Source organism: Portunus trituberculatus, chromosome 11, assembly GCF_017591435.1.
Source record: "Portunus trituberculatus isolate SZX2019 chromosome 11, ASM1759143v1, whole genome shotgun sequence".
NCBI classification, from domain to species: Eukaryota; Metazoa; Arthropoda; class Malacostraca; order Decapoda; family Portunidae; genus Portunus; species Portunus trituberculatus.
Window position 1 is genome coordinate 901,423 of NC_059265.1, and position 23,522 is coordinate 924,944.

Sequence of the window (23,522 nt, forward strand, 5' to 3'; positions counted from 1 at the left end):
AGAAGCTGTTTTAGCAAGAGATGAGATGTGAAGTTTCCAGTTAAGATTATGAATAAAGAACAGACCAAGGTTATTCATTGTGGAAGTGGAGGAGACAGTTGAGTGTCACTGAAGAAGACCTGTACCTGTCTGAAAGGTTGTGTCGAATTGATAGATGGAGGAATTGAGTTTTTGAGGCATTGAAAACTATTAGATTTTCTCTGCCCCAATCGGAAATCTTAGAAAGATCGGAAGTCAGGCGTTCTTTGGCGTCCCTGCGTGATCAGTTGACTTCCTGACTGGTTGGTCATCTCTGAAAGGACGTGGAAAGATATAGGGTGGTATCATCAGCGTAGCTTTATGAGTAGATAGCTACAGCAACAAGTTTCGTTAAATAATGAATAATAGAAAGAGTGAGGGTGACAAGACAGAACCCTGAGGAACTCCTCTTGTTCCTTTGGCTACGCCGGCAGTAATACTGTGGTGTCTGTTGTAGGTCTTGCACGCTCACTCCAAACACTTCCCTCACTTCTTTGGCGTTAGTAGTGATGGATCCTGGAACAAGAGATGCAACAACATTGAAATGGCGACAACATTAATAAGTCCTGAAAAAAAAATAACAAGAAAGTACAAAACCTTTTAAAATGAGACACGAGGATATAAAAGGGTAATGTACAAACCACAATACTCACATCATGGTCACTCAACACTTTATTCTACGCTTCCTTCAGTGTAGTCATACAACTGTGGGAAGAATGTAATGCTGTCCCGTTCAATAGTGCATGCAGCCGCTCGCTCCTCCTCCCGTCCTCCTCACTGCCTGTTGTCTTGTGGTACACTGGCTGGGTTGGGGAAGCTTGCATGGATGATAACACGTCGACGAATCTTCAGGAACCCGACAAACATCTGTACACTGAAAATGTTGCAGGTGAGATGAAAAAAAAAGTAAGTCGGCAAACTTTACAGTAATGGAATATTCTCAGTGTGTCAAGAACAATTTAGAATTGTTTAAAGTTTGGAAGAATCTCACCCACTGCTTAATTACGCCATCTTTGCCACAGCACAGCCACAACACAACCAGAGCAAGACCCCACAGTATAAAGAAGTGAAAAACTATTTGACTTACCCCAACAGCTAGGCAAAGAACCCCAAGGGAGCCCAGCACAACACCCACCACCGTGCCAGCTTGGGGACTTGACACTTCAATGACCGCCTTCTCCTGACCGTTGCTGCTGCTGGGCGGATCGAACACTGCTGAGGGATGGTCCACAGGAGAGGATCTGGGCGACTCCACGCACTCGTCAACGTCTGAGGGTGGAGAATTACACTCTCAGAAACACAGATTTATTGCAACTTAAGGATAGATTTACACGCATTCCAGGAACACATTCAACAATACGTTGAGGAAAACTACAAAATTATATCAGTACTCATGACAAATGCATATGGCAAGATTAAATTATACTTAATCATAAAGAACAACCTATCCGTAAATCACTGATCTTAGTAATACTGTGAGACAAAATGCATGTTGATGTATGCCAACAATAACAAAATACAACACTAACTTCTTTAGGCTGCTGCTAAATGAAGAGGTGAAGGACTGACAAGTTTAAGAAGACAGACCGTAGAGTGACATTGACAGTTCAGGAGGCCTCACCTTCACACTTGAACTTTCTGACACGAGTCTGTACCCTGCATGGCCGGCACTGGCAGTAGTATGACTCTCGAGTGTTGATGTAAACAGGCTCACACACACCCGACATTCTTCTCCCGGCACTCCTCAATGCCACACAGCTGCACAAACTCATCCTGCCACAAGAAAGGCATTTGCTTCAGTAGTGTCAAGTTGTGATTTTGTATTGTACTGTATACAATGTAAGAAAATCTGCAACTTTTATATGAAACAAAGGAGTTCAGGGCATGAGTTAAGCCTTATGTTAGATACTGACAAAAGCAAGGCCTTCTCCTCACCTCTCCGTTACTGCAGCAATCATTGATGCCGTCACACATGCGCTGCTTCGGAATACCACTGCCAGCACTGTGGGAGAACTGACTGACTGACTGACTGACTGACTGATTGTTGTTGCTCTTCCGTGCGGGGTCGTCTGCAGCTCTGCCACTATTGCACTCTGTGGGTGAAATGCTGGCTTTGTATTTTAACATCACTATTATTCATGGTTTAGACTATCGTAAGGTAAATTTAGATTGACTAGATGGTGTTTTAAGAGAGAAACCCTAGCAGTAAGTTACCACAATGCTGTTCATCTTAGCTCTCCGTGTTTCCTTGAAATACAAGTAACCGTGAAACAACAAAATTTACACTCCCACACAGACAGTCAAAGGTCCTCATTAATGTTGCCTACAATAAGCAAGGTTGCTCAATTTCATCCACCTCTATGTACATTGCGAATCACATTAAATATTTGTCATTATTTTCATCTTAATGTTCTCCGGCTTATGTACTGTGAATTAACCCCACCCACACACAAACCTACCCACTCAATGATCACTTCCAAATTGTCGATCGTGCTTACAAAATACCAAAACAATTGTTCAGTTTACTGTCCATATCAATTTGGAACACTGCCGAACCTGTTATAATGGTCAACAATTTGAAATCATTGAACCTAGCTTTGTCAAATCCCTTGGATACTGCCAACATGAAAAACCTCATAGTACCAATAAACGCACTTACAATTCACTACAAGCACACAGTATGCACCAATACTGACACCACACCACAAAACACACCATACACAACTGACACACACACAAACAACTTAAATCACTCAAAACTAACCACAAAACACCCTGCAACACCTCAAAATATAAAAGCTCACCCAAAACACATTACAGACACCCAAGTTACCAATATCATCCCACACACACACACACACACACACACACACACACACACACACATGTAGTGAACACACTACACTACACACTACCAGAGAGAGAGAGAGAGAGAGAGAGAGAGAGAGAGAGAGAGAGAGAGAGAGAGAGAGAGAGAGAGAGAGAGAGAGAGAGAGAGAGAGAGAGAGAGAGAGAGAGAGAGAGAGAGAGAGAGAGAGAGAGAGAGAGAGAGAGAGCAAACAAATCTTAACAGAAAACAAGAACAACAACAACAAAACCACAACTTCCTTTACTCCTATATCCAGGGCAGAACACGGAGACACAGGCTTGCCCGACTTTAGTGAACAGCGGCGGGCAGTCAGCGTGGTGCAAGGTGTGGGTAATCTGCGCCGTGAATTGACCGCCCACAGCCTCCGCCACGTCCACCTCATTCTGCCTGTCGTCACCTGGGAACGAAGCGGGTAATCAATAAAGGACACTTGTTATAAGGGCCCACTGACACTGAGCTAGCCTGTTGATGGCCTCAAAACATACTCAAAAATCCTTGTATAGGCCCAATTCACTCTTACACACACCCACGACAAACACACACACCCAAACCCTCTTAAAAACTCAATAACATCCAAAACACACTAAGAAAACACAGAACAGGTTAAAATACCTCCAAACTCACTAGAAACACCCAATATTTACTGAAATATCCCCCACACACACCCAAAAGACCACTAACACCCCCCACCACTTATAACACTCATAACAAACTCAAACCCCACTCAGAACACCAACCAACCCTCAAAGTTCTCCCAAACCACACTCAAAACATGCTAATACTTACACACACCTCAATCAACACTCAAAATACGTAAAATATACCTAAAAGATCTAACATATACTGAAAACAAACGAAATGAACCCCAAAGCATACTTATAACACTCCAAACAGTCTGCAACACTAATGAACAAGCTTAAAATACCCCAAATCTATCCCAAAACCAACAGTATGCATTATAAACAACGTTAGGATTAAAAGGACACTTACCTAAATATTACACCTTGGCTTCTTCTCCTATTCCACCTTTATTTCTCATTTTTCTTCATCCTTCTCCATTGTTACTCCTTCTTCTTCCTCCTCCTCCTTCCATCCACACGTCTGAGCCTAGAAACACATCAAAACACTAGATATTAGACAAAATATTCAGGAAATGGAGGGTGACTTAAGTATTGTAGCTTTGCTGCTGCTCCTCTTCCTCCTCCATTTCTCCTTTCTTCCTCTTTATCCTCCTTTATTTCAACTTTCTTCCTCTTCTGCTACAATTATCTACACATCTGAACCTAGAAACCCACGAAAACACGTAGAAATCACTAGATATTAGGCAAAATATCGACGAACTGTGGATTTGGAAAAGTGGCGCCAGCCTGGGCCTATGGTGAGTCACTACCTGGGTGGGCTGTGGTCATCCGAGAGAACGGGAACGGGGGGACTCGGCTAAATTACGTAAATCATTTGATTTCAGAAATGACTTTTAGAAAAAACGAAGCTACGGCCAAATGCTTGTTATTTTATGACGTGATAAATACTTAAACTAATTTTCAAAATATCAAAATATCTCCAGCTTAACTGGTTTTAAAAAGGTCTAAATTAAGTACGTTAAAAGTACAAAACATTTTAACCCATAAATCTCTTAAAACGTCCTGTAAAGTCAAGCCATTTTCACTTGGCAAGTATTTTATCACATTTCTGGGAGTCTGAGCTATCTTTTAGGGCATTCTACAGCGAGTTAGACCGAGAAGCAGAAACGTGAGCAAATAAAATAAAGAAAAATAAGAGCTTTTTACAACAGCACCAAACACCATTTCAAAGTCCACATATTTCACTCAATAGATTGATTTCACACTTAAAAGAGGACAGGCACTCTTTTGCTACCATAAAGGCCCACTTATACCTTGAAATGAAAAAGCTCAAAACTCCAAGTGGGAAATTTTGAGCGTTAAAAGCCTTTAACATACGCCATAAAACACCACTAAACGCCACATATTTACCCAGCACAGGCGCGGAACACACTTCAAACACGACGAAACATTTATAGAAACCATAAAACATACCATGGATTACCGTCAGGTCGAAAAAAGTATTTGACCCAACAGGCTGGCGATAGAAGGGTGATGGCGTGGGTAGGGTGATGGCTAGGGGACCGTCGGGGAGGCGGCCTGGGAAAACCCCGGCAACAGTGGCGGCAGGACATCCATATATAGCCTTTATCATCTCACCAAACCAAAATTAAGCCACAGAGAAATTTTGACTAGACTAAATGAAATGTTAGACTGGTGGCTGCATTCTGACACATGTTTGGCCTATGGTAAGTGAAGGAAACAAATATGAGAGGGTAATACAGACGCCTTGCTCTTTTATGCTCCTTATACCATTACTTGAAAATATTTGCGTACTGTTTTCACTCTCATATGTAAAGAAAACCTAACATTAACTGAATAGCCTTATAAATACCTTTAATAGACGAAGATTAGGCAGTGTGGTGTGTTGTGGTGAAGGCTTGCTCTGCTTCTCTTGGTGCTTGGTGCTTCTTGAAAACTGTCGGTAATATAGCAACACTTCACTTTATTGTGTGTGTGTGTGTGTGTGTGTGTGTGTGTGTGTGTGTGTGTGTGTGTGTGTGTGTGTGTGTGTGTGTGTGTGGGTGTGCATGGGTCAGTATAGCCCACCGCCACAACTGTGTCACCACCACCACCGCTAAAGACTACTGCCGTAGCAAAAGGTTGTCTGTGAAGACAGGACGCATGTATATATGTTTATGATAACTATCTGTCACTAAATCTCTTATTAATGAGACGCTATGCTTATACAAATACCACATGTCGATTTATTGGTTATTGTGACATCTTCCTCTTCGTTATCGTGTCCAGCTTTTGTTATTTGTCAAAGCAGGAAATATTAAATTGTATCTTGTTGTACAGCGAGTGTTGGCAACTCCGCGAGGCAATAAACAAGGTGCTTAAAAGGCAGACTGTACTATTTTTCTCATTCTCTATTTCTACCGCCTGATATACGAGTATTTCTGACAATAAACCAGGGTGACAGGACACTAAGTAGAGGAATATAGACTTTTTCTATCTACATACACATCTGTATTGTTATTTATATACGAATTTATTGACTTATCTATCTGCCTGCCTATCCATCTATCTGTTTGTTTGTCCAACTGTCCATTTCCGTATCTATCAACCCATCAAATTACCCGCTTATCCATCTATCTTCACACAAGCATATAAATACCACCACCGCCACTACCACCACCACCACAACCACTGCCAGTTCCCGCATCTGCCCATTCAGTCAGTTAGCCAAATAGTCAGTCAGCCAGAGAGTCAGTCATTTAGTTAGTATTTTATTCATTTAATCAGTCAGTCAGTCAGTCAGTCAGTAAAAATGTCAGTCAGTCAGTGAATCTATTAGTTAGACAGGCAATCTATCCATCAATCCGTCAATCTTTCAGCCACTCAATCAATCAATATTCACGATGCAAAACAAGCAAACACACCACCAATAGTTACCACCACAATCACCACCACCACCACCAATACACACCACACTGACATCATCACCACCAACACTGTGATACAATTCGATGCAACAGGGTATTGTACCCATTTTTGCCTCTCCGCGTGGTGTATGATCGTTGAGTGATACAACAGTGTCATTCAGTTTGTTCCTGACCGTAGCCATGAGTGCAAATGTGCAGTTGTCTGTGGCCACGTTTAGTTTTATTCATGAACATCAAATCAATAAAAGGAAAAATGAATGACGGAGTTGGTGGGTGTCTACACTATGTATGTGTAATGAAACAATACTGTGTTGACTGACTTGAAATTCCAGCATGTGACGGAACTGTATCAAAACGTGACAAGGATACACACAACTGATTTTGTGTTTGTCTGCAATTGGGGTCAAAATTGCAAAAAATATTCATGCCCGTCCACGACAACACTGAACATGCAACTGGACGATCCCACGCTCCACACACACACACACACACACACACACACACACACACACACACACACACGAAGGTTGGTGAGTTGTGTATCATTCCTTTGAGATGACGCCAAAATACCGAAAAATGGCGGATCGAACCCGTTGCGTAACTTTGTGTCATATTTTGACACGCAACGGTGAAGCACTATCCTGTCAACACTGCTACGCAACGGTGATCCGATACGTGGAAATGCAACAAGTGTGTACACGCCTTAATTAAAACACAAACAATATTCATACACAGTGTTACACCCGCAACCCCGACCGCCGCCCCTCCACCGCTCGTCTGGTCCCGCGGCACGCAGGGTGGCCAGCCAGACAGCCGAGGTGACTCTGGGCGGCGGACTAACCTTCCTTCAAGACGTGTTTGTGTCCGTGGTGGAGGAATGAACTGATGGTGGTGGTGGTGGTGGTGGAGGACAGGATTCAGAGTGAGTGAGTGAGTGAGTGAATAAGTGAGTGAGAGAAAGGACAGGAAAGAATAGAAGAAAGAGGAAAAATAAGAATATCTTATCAGAACACAACATTTTCTCTCCCTCTCCCCCCACCCCAGGTCTCGTGTCTGGTGATGAAATGGACGTCTGGTCAGTGGTGGTGGTGGTGGTGGTGGTGGTCAGTTGCCAAATGAAAATATTCTACGTCACCAGCTCCACCTTGAAAAGTCGCTAAAAGGTCGCTAAATCATTGTTGTATATGCTACAAATGTGTTAGACGAAGTAAGTGGCTTGACTTACACATAGGCTAATCAGTACAAGGCCCCTTGACTCTAACAGCATCACCACAGCCAGTCCTTACTACGTCCTGCAAAATCTCCAGGACGTGCTGAGGACGGGCATGGACGCGGCAAGGACCAGCTCCACCTTGAAAAGTCGCAAAAGGTCGTAAATCATTGTTGTATATGCTACAAATGTGCCTAGAGGAAGTAAGTGGCTTGACTAACACATAGGCTACACAGTACAAGGCTTGACTAACACCCGCATCACCACAGCCTGTCCACTACGTCCTGCAAAATCTCCAGGACGTGCTGAGGACGGGCATGGACGCGGTAAGGACCGGCTTGGACGCAGTGAGGACCGCGAGTACGCCATGACGTGGAGGAGTTTTGATACTGCTCAAAATTTACGTAGAGAGAGCGTAGAAGACTGAGGATGTGTAATGGACCATCTGCTGACCTAGTCATACACTTGACGTATTACTGACGCAGCGATAACTTGTTGACGCATTACTGACGCAGCAAGGATTTGTTGATTTCAACAGGGAGGACTACCACACCTGCTCATGAGTTATTACCGCTCACTTTGGCTCCTGAGCATCATGAGTCAACAACTCCTGCACCAGATGGTCCTGCTCCATGGACAACTGGCTGTGCTGGATGCTGATGTTGCTGCTGTTTTGCTGGCTAAGAGAAGACGGAGAAAAGAAGAAGAAAAGATAGAAGTTAATTTGGGCAGCATGACGTTATGAGGATAATGAATATAATGATGTAAGAGCTGGAGAACCACTGATGAGAGAAGAGAGGCGAGAACTGAAGTGACAGGAAGCACCACTTCCTGCTTGCGTCACGTGAGCATATTGCGCGCTGGATGGGCACGTGGTAAGAACCCAGTGAGCATGGCAACTTAGTGAGCGTGGCAGCCTGATCACATGCGTGTTATGACCGTAGTTAAACCCGATTGGACACAGTGATATCGTAGGGATATCAAGGGACGTACGCAGTAAAGGCTTGGTAGATACGTAGCAGTGGAGGGATTTCGCAATTCCACCACGTCTCCACTACGTCCTCAAAAATGTTATGAACGTGTTGAGAACCTGCTGCGCGTAGTAAGGACCGCCTCTGGTGTGATGGGGCCTTGACACGGAGAGTTTATCCCTGTCAGTGACGCACACCAAACTTGTCTCGGGAGCCTCGCTCGTCTCCTCTCCACCCCTCCCTGCTGTTCCCCACACTCTCATCACTCGCCTTTTAAATCTCATTGATGTTTACTTGATTGATTGATAAGTTTATTGTTGTAGCAGTGTATACACCATCGAACTGTTGTCCATTTACGTATGAATGAACCTATCAAATTACCAGCTTATACAGTACACAACCACCCTCCCCACGCATTATAACTACCATACGCCTAATTAACTACCTTAACTACCCTCCACCAGCTAACTGTCCACATGTGACTCCTTCAATGCACGACACCTTCCTAGTACAGCCTGTCCACCCCCACCGTCCCATCACCGTCCCATCACTAATGACACTGTGGCACCATTAATTCACTACCCTTCACTATCCACTCACTCCCACACGTCACGTCACCCCTTCAGTGCATTATTATACAGCTTTCTATTAAACTATCCGCCCCATTACCGTCCCATCACTGTCCCATCATGTTTGTTCCCTCCACTCTATTAATAGACTCACCCTTTCACTGAGCAGGTGGAGCTGGTGGACTAGGTGGGGCAAGTGGGGCGGTCACCGTGTTCCCAGGTCTCGTGTCTGGTGAGGAAATGGACGTCTGGTCCCTGGCGGCGGCGGTGGTGGTGGTGGTGGGCAGTTGCCAAATGGAAATATTGTACGTCACCAGATCCACCTTGAAAAGCCGCAAAAGGTCGCTAAATCATTGTTGTACATGCTACAAATGTTCCTAGACGAAGTAATTGGCTTGACTTACACATAGGCTAATCAGTATAGGGCCCGTTGACTCTAATGACCGTTTATCCCTCCCAGTGACGCAGAGCAAACTTGTCTCGAGAGCCTCACTCATTGATTGATTGATAAGTTTATTGTTGTAGCAGTGTATACACCATCGAACTGTTGTCCATTTCCTATGAATGAACCTATCAAATTACCAGCTTATCTATCTATCTACACACAAGCATGTAAATATCTCCACCAGCACCGCCAACACCCACACCTGCCCACCTTCGCCATCATGGAGGGAGTGTGTCAGTTTACACATTACTACTAGTATTTCCATGCAACTATATTGTGGCATCATATCACCTCAGACGCTGTGGCGCCATGCAACAAATTGTTGACTAATTTCGCTTCACTTGCAAACCAGATATTGTTTTGCATCTCTTTCAACTGATAGGAAAACAAGTCGATACATTATGCATTTTATTATATCAAGAGATATTGTGTTGCCATTAGAAATATATAGGAGTATCATTCACAAGATATCGTCATATCAGTAGGTATGAAAAATAAATACAAGTAACAAAAACTGCACCACGTTACAAGACACTGGCCAGACACTTAAATTAAGTATTGCATTGAAAGACTCACAAAACATCATCTTGGGAAACACGTAACAATACCTTTGTGCTTCACAACAGGAATGATGAGTGATGAGCAGAGGAATCGTGACCCAAGAGGTTACCTTCCTCTCTTGGTCTACACTCTCCTTTCTTAAATACTATATACATATGTACACCGTACACTCCTATTACAATAACATAACATAACATAACATAAATAATAGGATAACAAAGGGCCACCAGGGCCCATCTAGGTTATCCTGTATCAGTCGCACAGCGACCTCGTCATCAGTACTTAAAGATACACTTACAAGTACACAATACATTATATACTAATTCTAAATATTTGGCCCATTAACAGGGCTAAGTCCTGCAGTGAATTCCTCTACAATCTGTGATCCCCATACATGGGGATCATGTCTTGTTTAACTATAGTCAATTTCTTATAAAAACTATCATGCAGTGCTGTACATAATTATAAATCTAATAAATTGAAGTGCTTATCTAATCTGTTTTTCAACATTGTCAAACTAGTGCTATTTACAACCCTCTCTGGCAATGCATTCCAGAGTCTACCACCCTATGACTAAAGAAATATTTTCTTCTATCTAACCTGCAGCCTTGCTTTCTAATCTTCCTGCCATGATTTGTAGTCCTACTTCCCTCCTCTAAGGTAAAGAAAGATCTCACATCTATGTAGTTTGTATCTGAGAACATTTGAAATAACTCTATCATATCCTCTTATACATCTCCTCTCAAATGAAAACATGTTTAATTCCTTTAATCTATCTCTATACACCAGGCTCTTGTTTCTAAACATTGCTTTGAAAATTTCATAGTCCTGTCTATCACTACTCCCAAATCCTTTCCTCCTCTACTGCCTCTAGCCAACATCCCTCCATCTCATAGCTAAAGTTTGTGTTTTCTTTACTAAATGCTATGCATAACTTCTAAATATTACTGTTTTCTGCTGTAGATAAGGCATTGCAAAAACCTTACCCGCTACATATCTACAACTGTCTACAAATTCTACAAATTTATCCACCCAATCTACAAATGGTCAATGAAATACACTACACCAGTGATGAAGATCTGTGGCCAACCTTCAGAACTTCATTGGTACGTCTCCAAGAATCACCCTTTTCTTCTTCCTCTTCCTTTTTTCCTCCTCTTGTTCCTTTGGCAACACCGGCAGTAGTAGCAGTCTGGTGTCTGTTGTATGTCATGCACGCTCACTCCAAAAACTTGCCTCACTTCTTTGGCGTTAGTAGTACTGAATCCTGGAACAAGAGATGGAACAATATTGAAATGGCGTCCTCCTCAATGCCTGTTGTCTTGTAGTACACAGGGTTGGGGAAGGGATTGTGGATGATGTAACGATAAGGATGGTATGTTAAGGAGAGCCAAGGTGGATCGGGTTTGCGTGGGTGGCTCTGTAGGCCTAAGGAGGAAAACTGCCGTACCAAACCCATAATTAATACGAGCGGAGGAACTTTGTGAGTAGGGATTTTGGAATGTTGTGCATGGTAGAAATATTAGTGTTAGCATGAAGTGTACTACAACATGTATAAGGAGGAATAGAGTAAGGAAGGCAGGGTATTTAACATTGTGTGAATTGGCACGCGGGGCAGTAGATTTGAGTGGGGGGCAGGAAAGGACGCGATCTCGGATGAAGGAGTGGCACTCTACTCGGACATTGGTGGGGTGTGGACGCGTCACGGTGAGCGAGGGTCTCTGATCAGGTGGGTAATGTGATCAGGGCAGCGGAGTTTCGTGGTAATATAATCGAGGGTGTCATTATGTGGAGTTAAGTGGTGTATTCAAGTGGGGAGAGAGTGTTAAGGGTGCCTCTCGTGTTTCTCTGTTGTTGGTTCAGAGTGCCGCGTCACTTTCATCGTTTTTTGTTCGAATGTACTTTACTATATTTGAAATATATGTAAAATTGACTTGGAAGAGAGTTTTCCTTCAATGAAAATCCCAGCCCGTGTGGTACAATGATAACACGTCGACGAATGATGAGTGATGAGCAGAGGACTTGTGTCCCGAGAGGTTTTTTTTTCATGTAGGAAGAGCGCCAGCCAAGGGCAAGAAACAAAGAAAAGAAAAAAAAAAAAAAAGGCCCACTTGAGTGCTGGCTCTCTAAAAGTGGAAAAGCATCAGCCAAAACTAGGAGCAAATGCCTCGATATCTCTCTTCAAAGAAGACAAGTCGCAGGAATTCGGAAATACAGATGCAGGTAGGGAGTTCCAGATTTTACCAATGAAAAGGATGAATGATTGAGAGTACTGGTTAACTCCTGCGTTGGGAAGTTGGACACACTGTGGATGAGAAGAAAGCCTTGTAAAGCGAGTCCGCAGGATAAGGGGAGGCATGAAGATAGCAAGATCTGTAGAACAGTTAGCATGAAAATAGCGATAAAAGAGAAGGAGATTCAACATTTCGGCGGTGAAAAAGAGGCTGAAGATGGTTAGTCAGAGGAGGGGAGTTGATGAGACGAAAAGCTTTTAATTCCACCCTATCTAGTAAAACTTTGTAACTGAAACCCCCCCAAACATGCGAAGAGTTCTCCATACACGTGCAGATAAGGCTCTTATACAGAGTAAAAAATTGGAGGGGCATGGCGGAGATGCCTCAGAATGCGTAACTTTAAAGAAGCTGTGTTTAGCAAGAGATGAGATGTGAAGTTTCCAGTTAAGATTATGAGTAAAGGACAGACCAAGGATATTCATTGTGGAAGAGGGAGACAGTTGAGTGTCACTGAAAAAGAGGGGGATAGTTGTCTGAAAGGTTGTGTCGAATTGATAGATGGAGGAATTGAGTTTTTGAGGCATTGAAAACTACTAGATTTAATCTGCCCCAATCGGAAATCTTAGAAATATCGGAAGTCAGGCGTTCTTTGGCGTCCCTGCATGATCAGTTGACTTCCTGACTGGTTGGTCGTCTCTGAAAGGAAGTGGAAAGGTGTAGGGTGGTATCATCAGCGTAGGAGTAGATAGGGCAACAAGTTTGGTTAAATAATGAATAACAGAAAGAGAAAGGGTGACAAGACAGAACCCTGAGGAACTCCATTATTAATAAATTTAGGAGAAGAACAGTTTCCGTCTACCACAACAGCAATAGAACAGTCACAAAGGACACTTAAGATAAAGTTGCAGAGAAAAGCATAGAAGCCATAGGAGGGCAGTTTGGAAATCAAAGCTTTATGCCAGACTCTATCAAAAGCCTTTGATATGTCTAACGCTACAGTAAAACTTTCACTGAAATCTCTAAAAGAGGTTACTTTCCTCTCTTGGTCTACACTCTCCTCTTTTAAATTCTCTATGCATATGTACACGGTATATTCCTATCACAATGCTTCTATCACAACTTCTACATATCACGGTTTTCTGCTGGTGTAGATAAGGCATGGCAAAAAACCTTACCCACTTAACATCTACAACTGTCTACAAAATATACAAATTTATCCACCCAATGTACAAATGATCAATGAAATACACTACACCAGTAATGAAGATTTGTGGCCAACCTGCAGAACTTCATTGGTACGTCTCCAAGAATCACTCTCTTGTTCCTCTTCTTCTTCCTCCTCTGCCTCCTCTTGTTCCTTTGGCTACACCGGCAGTAATAGTGTGGTGTCTGTTGTAGGTCTTACACGCTCACTCCAAACACTTCCCTCACTTCTTTGGCGTTAGTAGTGCTGAATCCTGGAACAAGAGATGCAACAACATTGAAATGGCGCCAACATTAATAAGTCCTGAAAAAAAAAATGACAAGAAAGTACAAAACCTTTTAAAATGACACACGAGGATATAAAAGGGTAATGTACAAACCACAATACTCACATCATGGTCACTCAACACTTTATTCTGGGCTTGCTTCAGTGTAGTCATACAACTGTGGGAAGAATGTAATGCTGTCCTGTTCAATAGTGCATGCAGCCGCTCGCTCCCTCCTCCCGTCCTCCTCACTGCCTGTTGTCTTGTGGTACACTGGCTGGGTTGGGGAAGCTTGCATGGATGATAACACCTCGCCGAATCTTCAGGAACCCGACAAACATCTGTACACTGAAAATGTTGCAGTTGAGATGAAAAAAAAAGTAAGTCGGCAAACTTTACATTAATGGAATATTCTCAGTGTGTCAAGAACAATTTAGAATTGTTTAAAGCTTGGAAGAATCTCACCCACTGCTTAATTACGCAATCTTTGCCACAGCACAGCCACAACACATCCAGAGCAAGACCCCACAGTATAAAGAAGTGAAAAACTATTTGACTTACCCCAACAGCTAGGCAAAGAACCCCAAGGGAATCCAGCACAACACCCGCCACCGTGCCAGCTTGGGGAGTTGACACTTCAATGACAGCCTTCTCCTGACCGTTGCTGCTGCTGGGCGGATCGAACACTGCTGAGGGGATGGTCCACAGGGAGAGGATCTGGGCGATTCCACGCTCTAATTAACGTCTGAGGGTGGAGAATTACACTCTCAGAAACACAGATTTATTGCAACTTTTGGATAGATTTACACGCTTTCCAGGAACACATTCAGTAATACGTTGAGAAAAACTACAAAAAATTATATCAGTACTCATGACAAATGCATATGGCAAGATTAAATTATACTTAATCATAAAGAACAACCTATCCGTAAATCAGTGATCTTAGTAATACTCGTGAGACAAAATGCATGTTGATGTATGCCAACAATAACAAAATACCACACTAACTTCTTTAGGCTGCTGCTAAATGAAGAGGTGAAGGACTGACAAGTTTAAGAAGACAGACCGTAGAGTGACATTGACAGTTCAGGGAGGCCTCACCTTCACACTTGAACTTTCTGACACGAGTCTGTTCCCTGCATGGCCGGCACTGGCAGTAGTATGACTCTCGAGTGTTGATGTAAACAGGCTCACACACACCCGACATTATTCTCCCGGCACTCCTCAATGCCACACAGCTGCACAAACTCATCCTGCCACAAGAAAGGCATTTGCTTCAGTAGTGTCAAGTTGTGATTTTGTATTGTAGTGTATACAATGTAAGAAAATCTGCAACTTTTATATGAAACAAAGGAGTTCAGGGCATGAGTTAAGCCTTATGTTAGATACTGACAAAAGCAAGGCCTTCTCCTCACCTCTCCGTTACTGCAGCAATCATTGATGCCGTCACACATGCGCTGCTTCGGAATACCACTGCCAGCACTGTGGGAGAACTGACTGACTGACTGACTGACTGACTGATTGTTGTTGCTCTTCCGTGTGGGGGTCATCTGCAGCTCTGCCACTTAAATCACTCAAAACTAACACAAAACACCCTGCAACACCTCAAAATATAAAACGCTCACCCAAAACACATTACAGACACCCAAGTTATTAATATCATCCCACACACACACACACACACACACACACACTGACGGTGGTGGTTGAAGTGTTGCACGAGGGTGGCGTAGAAGGATAAATGAATGTTCAGCTGCATCACATCGCCCCGATAGAGCCATACAACTGGTGGGTAAGCCTTGCCCCACGTCACCTCACCAAACAGAGCAAGTCAGAATATATGCAAGAAGGGACAGGCGTGGGAACCTGCTGACGTAACGCGTCGTGACCTGACACTACCTATCCTCACTCAAAGAACGGTAGTGTAGTAGTAGTAGTAGTAGTAGTAGTAGTAGTAGTAGTAGTAGTAGAAGAGTAGAAGAGAAGAAGAAGAAGAGAAGAAGAGAGAGAGAGAGAGAGAGAGAGAGAGAAAAAGATGGATTTGATTTTAATTTTCGCCGCAACATCAACGGTCATATGGCGCCGCTACGATATTTTACTTACTACAATGTAGTTTATAAAAACTAAAAGAAATTAAAAAGATAAAATCAAAGGTAACAAAAATACTAAAACTACAATAAAATTCAATAAAACATTAAAAATACATATAATAAACTTAAATTGCATAAAATAGCTAAAACAAGTGAAAACGATAAAATTAATGGTAATTAAAACAAAAAGCTACAATAATATACATAAAACATTAAAATACATATATTAAAATTAAATAAAAAGCTTTGGGAGAAGGCCAGCTTCTAAAAATCTAAAACGTCATGGCCTTGAGCCAGACACTTTGGTCAAGGACCTTGAGATATAATGACACCGCTATCTCTACCACGACAGCGGTAGAGGTAGCGGTGTCGTAACTTATCAAACTGCACTTTAATAGGTGCCGCACGGTAAGCGGCACCAGACAGTCATCACAGTAAGGTTGAGGGTTCCTGGTCAACAGGTATCTTGTAAGGTACGTGTGACCTATACGCAGTCGCGCCAATAAAGTCTGTAAACGTCGATCTCGAACATGGGTGTATGTCCAGTGAGGATAGAGGAAATAGTGATCTCCCATTTTCGAGGTTGCGACCCCGTTAGCCATCTCTCTGCCAGATTGCTGCAACTGCCTCACGAATTAGAGGAAAGACATCTCGAAACGGAACAGACGCAGGAGATGGAGCGCACTTGCTGCCTGTTTACACGATCTGCATGTTCATTCCTGAACACCAACATGACCAGGAACCCAACAGAACCCAACACGATATCCTCGTTGTGTAAGAAGGTATAGCCACTCAGGGCTGATAAAACCAAAGGGTTAAAGGATATAGTGCAAGAGAGAGAAGTAAGAGCACTGCGACAGTCACTAAAAATTGTAAAAGACGAAACCGGTAGAGTAAAATTATTTGTAAAGCTAGGACTATGGCAGACAGCTCCGCAGTAAAACGGACGCCACTGAAGGAACTGCCAGACCGATAAAAAGAGGAAACCACACTAAATCCAACGCCTGAGTCGGATTTGGAGCCATCAGTAAAAACAGGGATATCATCAGAATGCATAAAAAGTGTTCTAAAACCGTGTGGGACAGAGCTGGCAAAATCCTTCTTGCCATCCATGGCAGGCATAATGAGATAACAGGAAGCTGCCAATTACCAACTCGCGGGAGACGGAAAGAGTACACAGGATGGGGTCGATAGATAACTCTGCCATGAGATTTGCAACACGTAGGCCAAAAGGTTTAGGAGACACGGTCGAGTGACATACGCGAGCGCAGTCCCGCAACATTGACACACAACAAAATCACAGACGGTGGGTGCGAAACCAACACCACATCGAAGACTGGCGCCATCACCCAGAAACCAGCATCCACTAGAAGGCTATATTTGTCCGAAATGCACCCGCAGCCCACCCCAGCATGATGCACTCAACACGTAGTCGTCATCTGTTGCGGATGAGTGATCTCACAGCCGTATTCCACTTCGGAAGTATGACGGTGAAGCAACAGCAACGTGTCTGTCCGCAAGAGAGGGTGAGAGAAAAAGACAAGACGCCTTAAGAGAGAAAATGAACCCAGGTGAGACGGTTGTCAAATAAAGGCCAAAGATATCAGTGCCTCCACGCATGAGACGTCTATTCATATAAATCCTCTGATACACCACGGTTGCGACAAAATGCATGGCTACGGTTCATGGAGAATCGAAAACCGTTCATGTTCCCAACTACACCCTATTGATCGCCAGTTGACTTGTCAATCAGTGACATCCTAGAAGCAGCAAAGAGATGCACAAGTCGTCCACATATAAAGAACTGTGAACCATCCAGAGTATCTATAACACCATTTATTGCAACTGCAATAGCGTAACACTAAGAATACTTCCCTCACCGTCATTTGAAGCTGTAGCATCAGAGAACACTCCAACTCGAACCCGTAAAAACGGCTGGATAAAACTGCTGGATAAAAATAGGAAGGTGGCCCCGAAGGCCAAATTAAACAAAGACTGTAAAATGCCATGACACCAAGCCGTGTCAGGCCTTCTCCAGGTCAAAAAGACTGTTACTTGTGGTGGTGATTGCGAATCACAAATGGAAGACTCAGGAAAAAGCATCAGTATAGACCTCATCTTTGATGTAGCCGTACTGTACCGGTGACAAGTACCCTCCAAATACCACATGAGTCTTATATTTACCATCTTTTCTAACACTTTGCAAATACAGGACGTTAAAGATATTACGGTAGTTGTAGCCTGGAGATTATCTTTCCCCAAAAGGAGAACCACTGCCACACCCAAGAAGATGGAAAGTCACTATGCCAAATCATATTATAAAGATTTAATTTAAACACTCTTGAAAACTCTAGTAACAGGTATGAACATGAAAAATGCCGTAAGACATTAAACGCTTCAAAACCATAGTAACACGTTCAAACACTCTTGAAATCCTAAAAGAAAGTTAAAGCATGTCAGACATGTGGCGCAAGAACATAATATATCATCTCCCAGGAGAAAGTCGTGACACTGGGACAAAGCGGTCCGCAACAGCAGAGAAAGGGACATTATAAGACTTACAAGAAAAGTTTATGCCAGAGATTCCATTCTCTGGCGGTGACGTATCAGCTGCAAGATGCCTCTGGGAAACATGCAAAGTGCTCACAGCAAAGCTCATTCCCCCACACGCAAGGCCTCTACAGTTCCATTGTAGAACTTGAAGACGACTATTTTCAGTGACACACCCTTTTAGGCTGTATATGACCGACCTGACAGAACTAATCAAACGACGAGAAGACACCAATTGATGTGCGGGTCGTTGACCTCAGTCGGCTTATCGGTTGATGCGAACTATCATCACTTTACTTCCTCAACAGGATCACAATGCACTTTATACAGTTGGTCCACAACATGACAATATCATCGGACGTCTCCATGCTCAGAAGCTGTTTTAGCAAGAGATGAGATGTGAAGTTTCCAGTTAAGATTATGAGTAAAGGACAGACCAAGGATATTCATTGTGGAAGAGGGAGACAGTTGAGTGTCACTGAAGAAGAGGGGATACCTGTCTGAAAGGTTGTGTCGAATTGATAGATGGAGGAATTGAGTTTTGAGGCATTGAAAACTACTAGATTTTCTCTGCCCCAATCGGAAATCTTAGAAAGATCGGAAGTCAGGCGTTCTTTGGCGTCCCTGCGTGATCAGTTGACTTCCTGACGGGTTGGTCGTCTCTGAAAGGACGTGGAAAGATGTAGGGTGGTATCATCAGCGTAGGAGTAGATAGGACAACAAGTTTGGTTAATTAATGAATAATAGAAAGAGAGAGGTGACAAGACAGAACCCTGAGGAACTCCATTATTAATAAATTTAGAGAAGAACAGTGGCCGTCTACCACAACAGCAATAGAACAGTCAGAAAGGAAACTTAAGATAAAGTTGCAGAGAAAAGTATAGAAGCCGTAGGAGGGCAGTTTGGAAATCAAAGCTTTATGCCAGACTCTATCAAAAGCCTTTGATATGTCTAACGCTACAGCAAAACTTTCACTGAAATCTCTAAAAGAGGTTACTTTCCTCTCTTGGTCTACACTCTCCTCTTTTAAATTCTCTATGCATATGTACACGGTATATTCCTATCACAATGCTTCTATCACAACTTCTACATATCACGGTTTTCTGCTGGTGTAGATAAGGCATGGCAAAAAACCTTACCCACTTCACATCTACAACTGTCTACAAAATCTACAAATTTATCCACCCAATCTACAAATGATCAATGAAATACACTACACCAGTAATGAAGATTTGTGGCCAACCTGCAAAACTTCACTGGTACGTCTCCAAGAATCACTCTCTTGTTCCTCATCTTTCTCCTCCTCTGCCTCCTCTTGTTCCTTTGGTTACACCGGCAGTAGCAGTCTGGTGTCTGTTGTACGTCTTGCACGCTCACTCCAAACACTTCCCTCACTTCTTTGGCGTTAGTAGTGCTGATTCCTGGAACAAGAAATGCAACAACATTGAAATGGCGTCAACATTAATAAGTCCTGAAAAAATAACAAGAAAGTACAAAACCTTTTAAAATGAGACACGAGGAGATAAAAGTGTAATGTACAAACCACAATACTCACATCATGGTCACTCAACACTTTATTCTGGGCTTGCTTCAGTGTAGTCATACAACTGTGGGAAGAATGTAATGCTGTCCCGTTCAATAGTGCATGCAGCCGCTCGCTCCCTCCTCCCGTCCTCCTGAATGCCTGTTGTCTTGTGGTACACTGGCTGGGTTGGGGAAGCTTGCGTGGATGATAACACGTCGACGCATCTTCAGGAACCCGACAAACATCTGTACACTGAAAATGTTGCAGGCGAGATGAAAAAAAAAAAGTATAAAGTATGAGTCGGCAAACTTTACAGTAATGGAATATTCTCAGTGTGTCAAGAACAATTTAGAACTGTTTAAAGTTTGGAAGAATCTCACCCACTGCTTAATTACACCATCTTTGCCACAGCACAGCCACAACACATCCAGAGCAAGACCACAGTATAAAGAAGTGAAAAACCATTTGACTTACCCCAACAGCTAGGCAAAGAACCCCAAGGGAGCCCAGCACAACACCCACCACCGTGCCAGCTTGGGGACTTGACACTTCAATGACCGCCTTCTCATGACCGTTGCTGCTGCTGGGCGGATCGAACACTGCTGAGGGATGGTCCACAGGAGAGGATCTGGGCGACTCCACGCACTCGTCAACGTCTGAGGGTGGAGAATTACACTCTCAGAAACACAGATTTATTACAACTTAGGATAGATTTACACGCATTCCAGGAACACATTCAACAATACGTTGAGGAAAACTACAAAATTATATCAGTACTCATGACAAATGCATATGGCAAGATTAAATTATACTTAATCATAAAGAACAACCTATCCGTAAATCGCTGATCTTAGTAATACTCGTGAGACAAAATGCATGTTGATGTATGCCAACAATAACAAAAGTACCCTTGAATACCACACTAACTTCTTTAGGCTGCTGCTAAATGAAGAGGTGAAGGACTGACAAGTTTAAGAAGACAGACCGTAGAGTGACATTGACAGTTCAGGAGGCCTCACCTTCACACTTGAACTTTCTGACACGAGTCTGTACCCTGCATGGCCGGCACTGGCAGTAGTATGACTCTCGAGTGTTGATGTAAACAGGCTCACACACACCCGACATTCTTCTCCCGGCACTCCTCAATGCCACACAGCTGCACAAACTCATCCTGCCACAAGAAAGGCATTTGCTTCAGTACTGTCAAGTTGTGATTTTGTATTGTACTGTATACAATGTAAGAAAATCTGCAACTTTTATATGAAACAAAGGAGTTCAGGGCATGAGTTAAGCCTTGTGTGAGATATTGACAAAAGCAAGGCCTTATCCTCACCTCTCCGTTACTGCAGCAATCATTGATGCCGTCCCACATGCGCTGCTTCGGAATGCCACTGCCAGCACTGAGAAGACTGACTGAGTGACTGACTGACAGACTGATTGTTGTTGCTCTTGTTGCTCTCCCGTCGGGGTCGTCTGCAACTCTGCCACTATTGCACTCTGTGAGTGAAATGCTGGCTTTGTATTGTAACAGCACTATTATTCATGGTTTAGACTATCGTAAGGTAAATTTAGATTGACTAGATGGTGTTTTAAGAGAGAGAAACCCTAGCAGTAAGTTACCATAATGCAGTTCATCTTAGCTCTCCGTGTTTCCTTGAAATACAAGTAACCGACAAACAACAAAATTTACACTCCCACACAGACAGTGAAAGGTCCTCATTAATGTTGCCTACAATAAGCAAGGTTGCTCAATTTCATCCACCTCTATGTATATTGCGGATCACATTAAATATTTGTTATTATTTTCATCTTAATGTTCTCCGGGTTATGTACTGTGAATTAACCCCACCCACACACAAACCTACCCACTCAACGATCACTTCCAAATTATCGATCGTGCCTACAAAATACCAAAACCATTGTTCAGTTTACTGTCCATATCAATTTGGAACACTGCCGAACCTGTTATAATGGTCAACAATTTGAAATCATTGAACCTAGCTTTGTCAAATCCCTTGGATACTGCCAACATGAAAACCTCATAGTACCAATAAACGCACTTACAATTCACTACAAGCACACAGTATGCACCAATACTGACACCACACCACAAAACACACCATACACAACTGACACACACACAAACAACTTAAATCACTCAAAACTAACCCAAAACACCCTGCAACACCTCAAAATATAAAAAGCTCACCCAAAACACATTACAGACACCCAAGTTACCAATATCATCCCACACACACACACACACACACACACACACACACACACACACACACACACACACACACACACACAGAGCAGTCAGAACAAGAAGAAGAAGACGTAAGAGAAGAAGAAGAAGAGAGAAGAAGAGAGAAGAGAGAGAGAGAGAGAGAGAGAGAGAGAGAGAGAGAGAGAGAGAGAGAGAGAGAGAGAGAGAGAGAGAGAGAGAGAGAGAGAGAGAGAGAGAGCAAACAAATCTTAACAGAAAAACAAGAACAACAACAACAAAAACCACAACTTCCTTTACTCCTATATCCAGGGCAGAACACGGAGACACAGGCTTGCCCGACTTTAGTGAACAGCGGCGGGCAGTCAGCGTGGTGCAAGGTGTAGGTAATCTGCGCCGTGAATTGACCGCCCACAGCCTCCGCCACGTCCACCTCATTCTGCCTGTCGTCACCTGGGAACGAAGCGGGTAATCAATGATAAAGGACACTTGTTATAAGGGCCCACTGACACTGAGCTAGCCTGTTGAGGGCCTCAAAGCCTCAATACATTCACTCTTACACACACCCACGACAAACCAACAACCCAAACCCTCTTAAAAACTCAATAACATCCCAAAACACACTAAGAAAACACAGAACAGGTTAAAATACCTCCAAACTCACTAGAAACACCCAATATTTACTGAAATATCCCCACACACACCCAAAAGACCACTAACACCCCCACCACTTATAACACTCATAATAAACTCAAACCCCACTCAGAACACCAACCAACCCCTCAAAGTTCTCCCAAACCACACTCAAAACATGCTAATACTCACACACACCTCAATCAACACTCTCAAAATACGTAAAATATACCTAAAAGATCTAACATATACTGAAAACAAACGAAATGAACCCCAAAGCATACTTATAACACTCCAAACAGCCTGCAACACTAATGAACAAGCTTAAAATACCCCAAATCTATCCCAAAACCAACAGTATGCATTATAAAGAACGTTAGGATTAAAAGGGACACTTACCTAAATATTACACCTTGGCTTCTTCTCCTATTCCACCTTTATTTCTCATTTTTTCTTCATCCTTCTCCATTGTTACTCCTTCTTCTTCCTCCTTCTCCTTCCATCCACACGTCTGAGCCTAGAAACACATCAAAACACTAGATATTAGACAAAATATTCAGGAAATGGAGGGTGACTTAAGTATTATGGCTTTGCTGCTGCTCCTCTTCCTCCTCCCTTCCTCTTTATCCTCCTTTATTTCAAG

The 23,522-nt window shown here is 43.0% G+C and overlaps 1 protein-coding gene across 14 annotated transcripts in view; it reads right to left on the reverse strand.

Moving 5' to 3' along the window:
* Positions 1–21,847, reverse strand: part of LOC123502285 — a 34,675-nt gene extending 12,828 nt beyond the window's left edge. The window contains exons 1-7 of one of the 14 annotated variants that reach the window (XR_006673866.1): positions 21,353–21,744; positions 21,039–21,190; positions 20,648–20,675; positions 14,464–14,571; positions 13,981–14,202; positions 13,665–13,842; positions 257–292 (exon numbers count right to left, since the gene is read on the reverse strand). Coding sequence is in view for 3 of the 14 variants with exons in the window: in XM_045251511.1 (XP_045107446.1) it covers positions 1,114–1,180; positions 14,491–14,571; positions 20,648–20,675; positions 21,039–21,190; positions 21,353–21,375 (351 nt within the window). In the remaining 11 variants the exon portion in view is untranslated. Of the gene's footprint in view, positions 1–256; positions 293–422; positions 535–671; positions 893–1,105; positions 1,181–1,250; positions 1,288–11,354; positions 11,419–13,039; positions 13,082–13,664; positions 13,843–13,980; positions 14,203–14,415; positions 14,600–14,955; positions 15,108–15,269; positions 15,429–20,493; positions 20,600–20,647; positions 20,676–21,038; positions 21,191–21,352 lie in introns of those variants that run through there. The other 13 variants (XR_006673868.1, XR_006673864.1, XR_006673865.1 and 10 more) reach the window with 13 other exon arrangements.
* Positions 21,848–23,522: the final 1,675 nt, after the last annotated feature.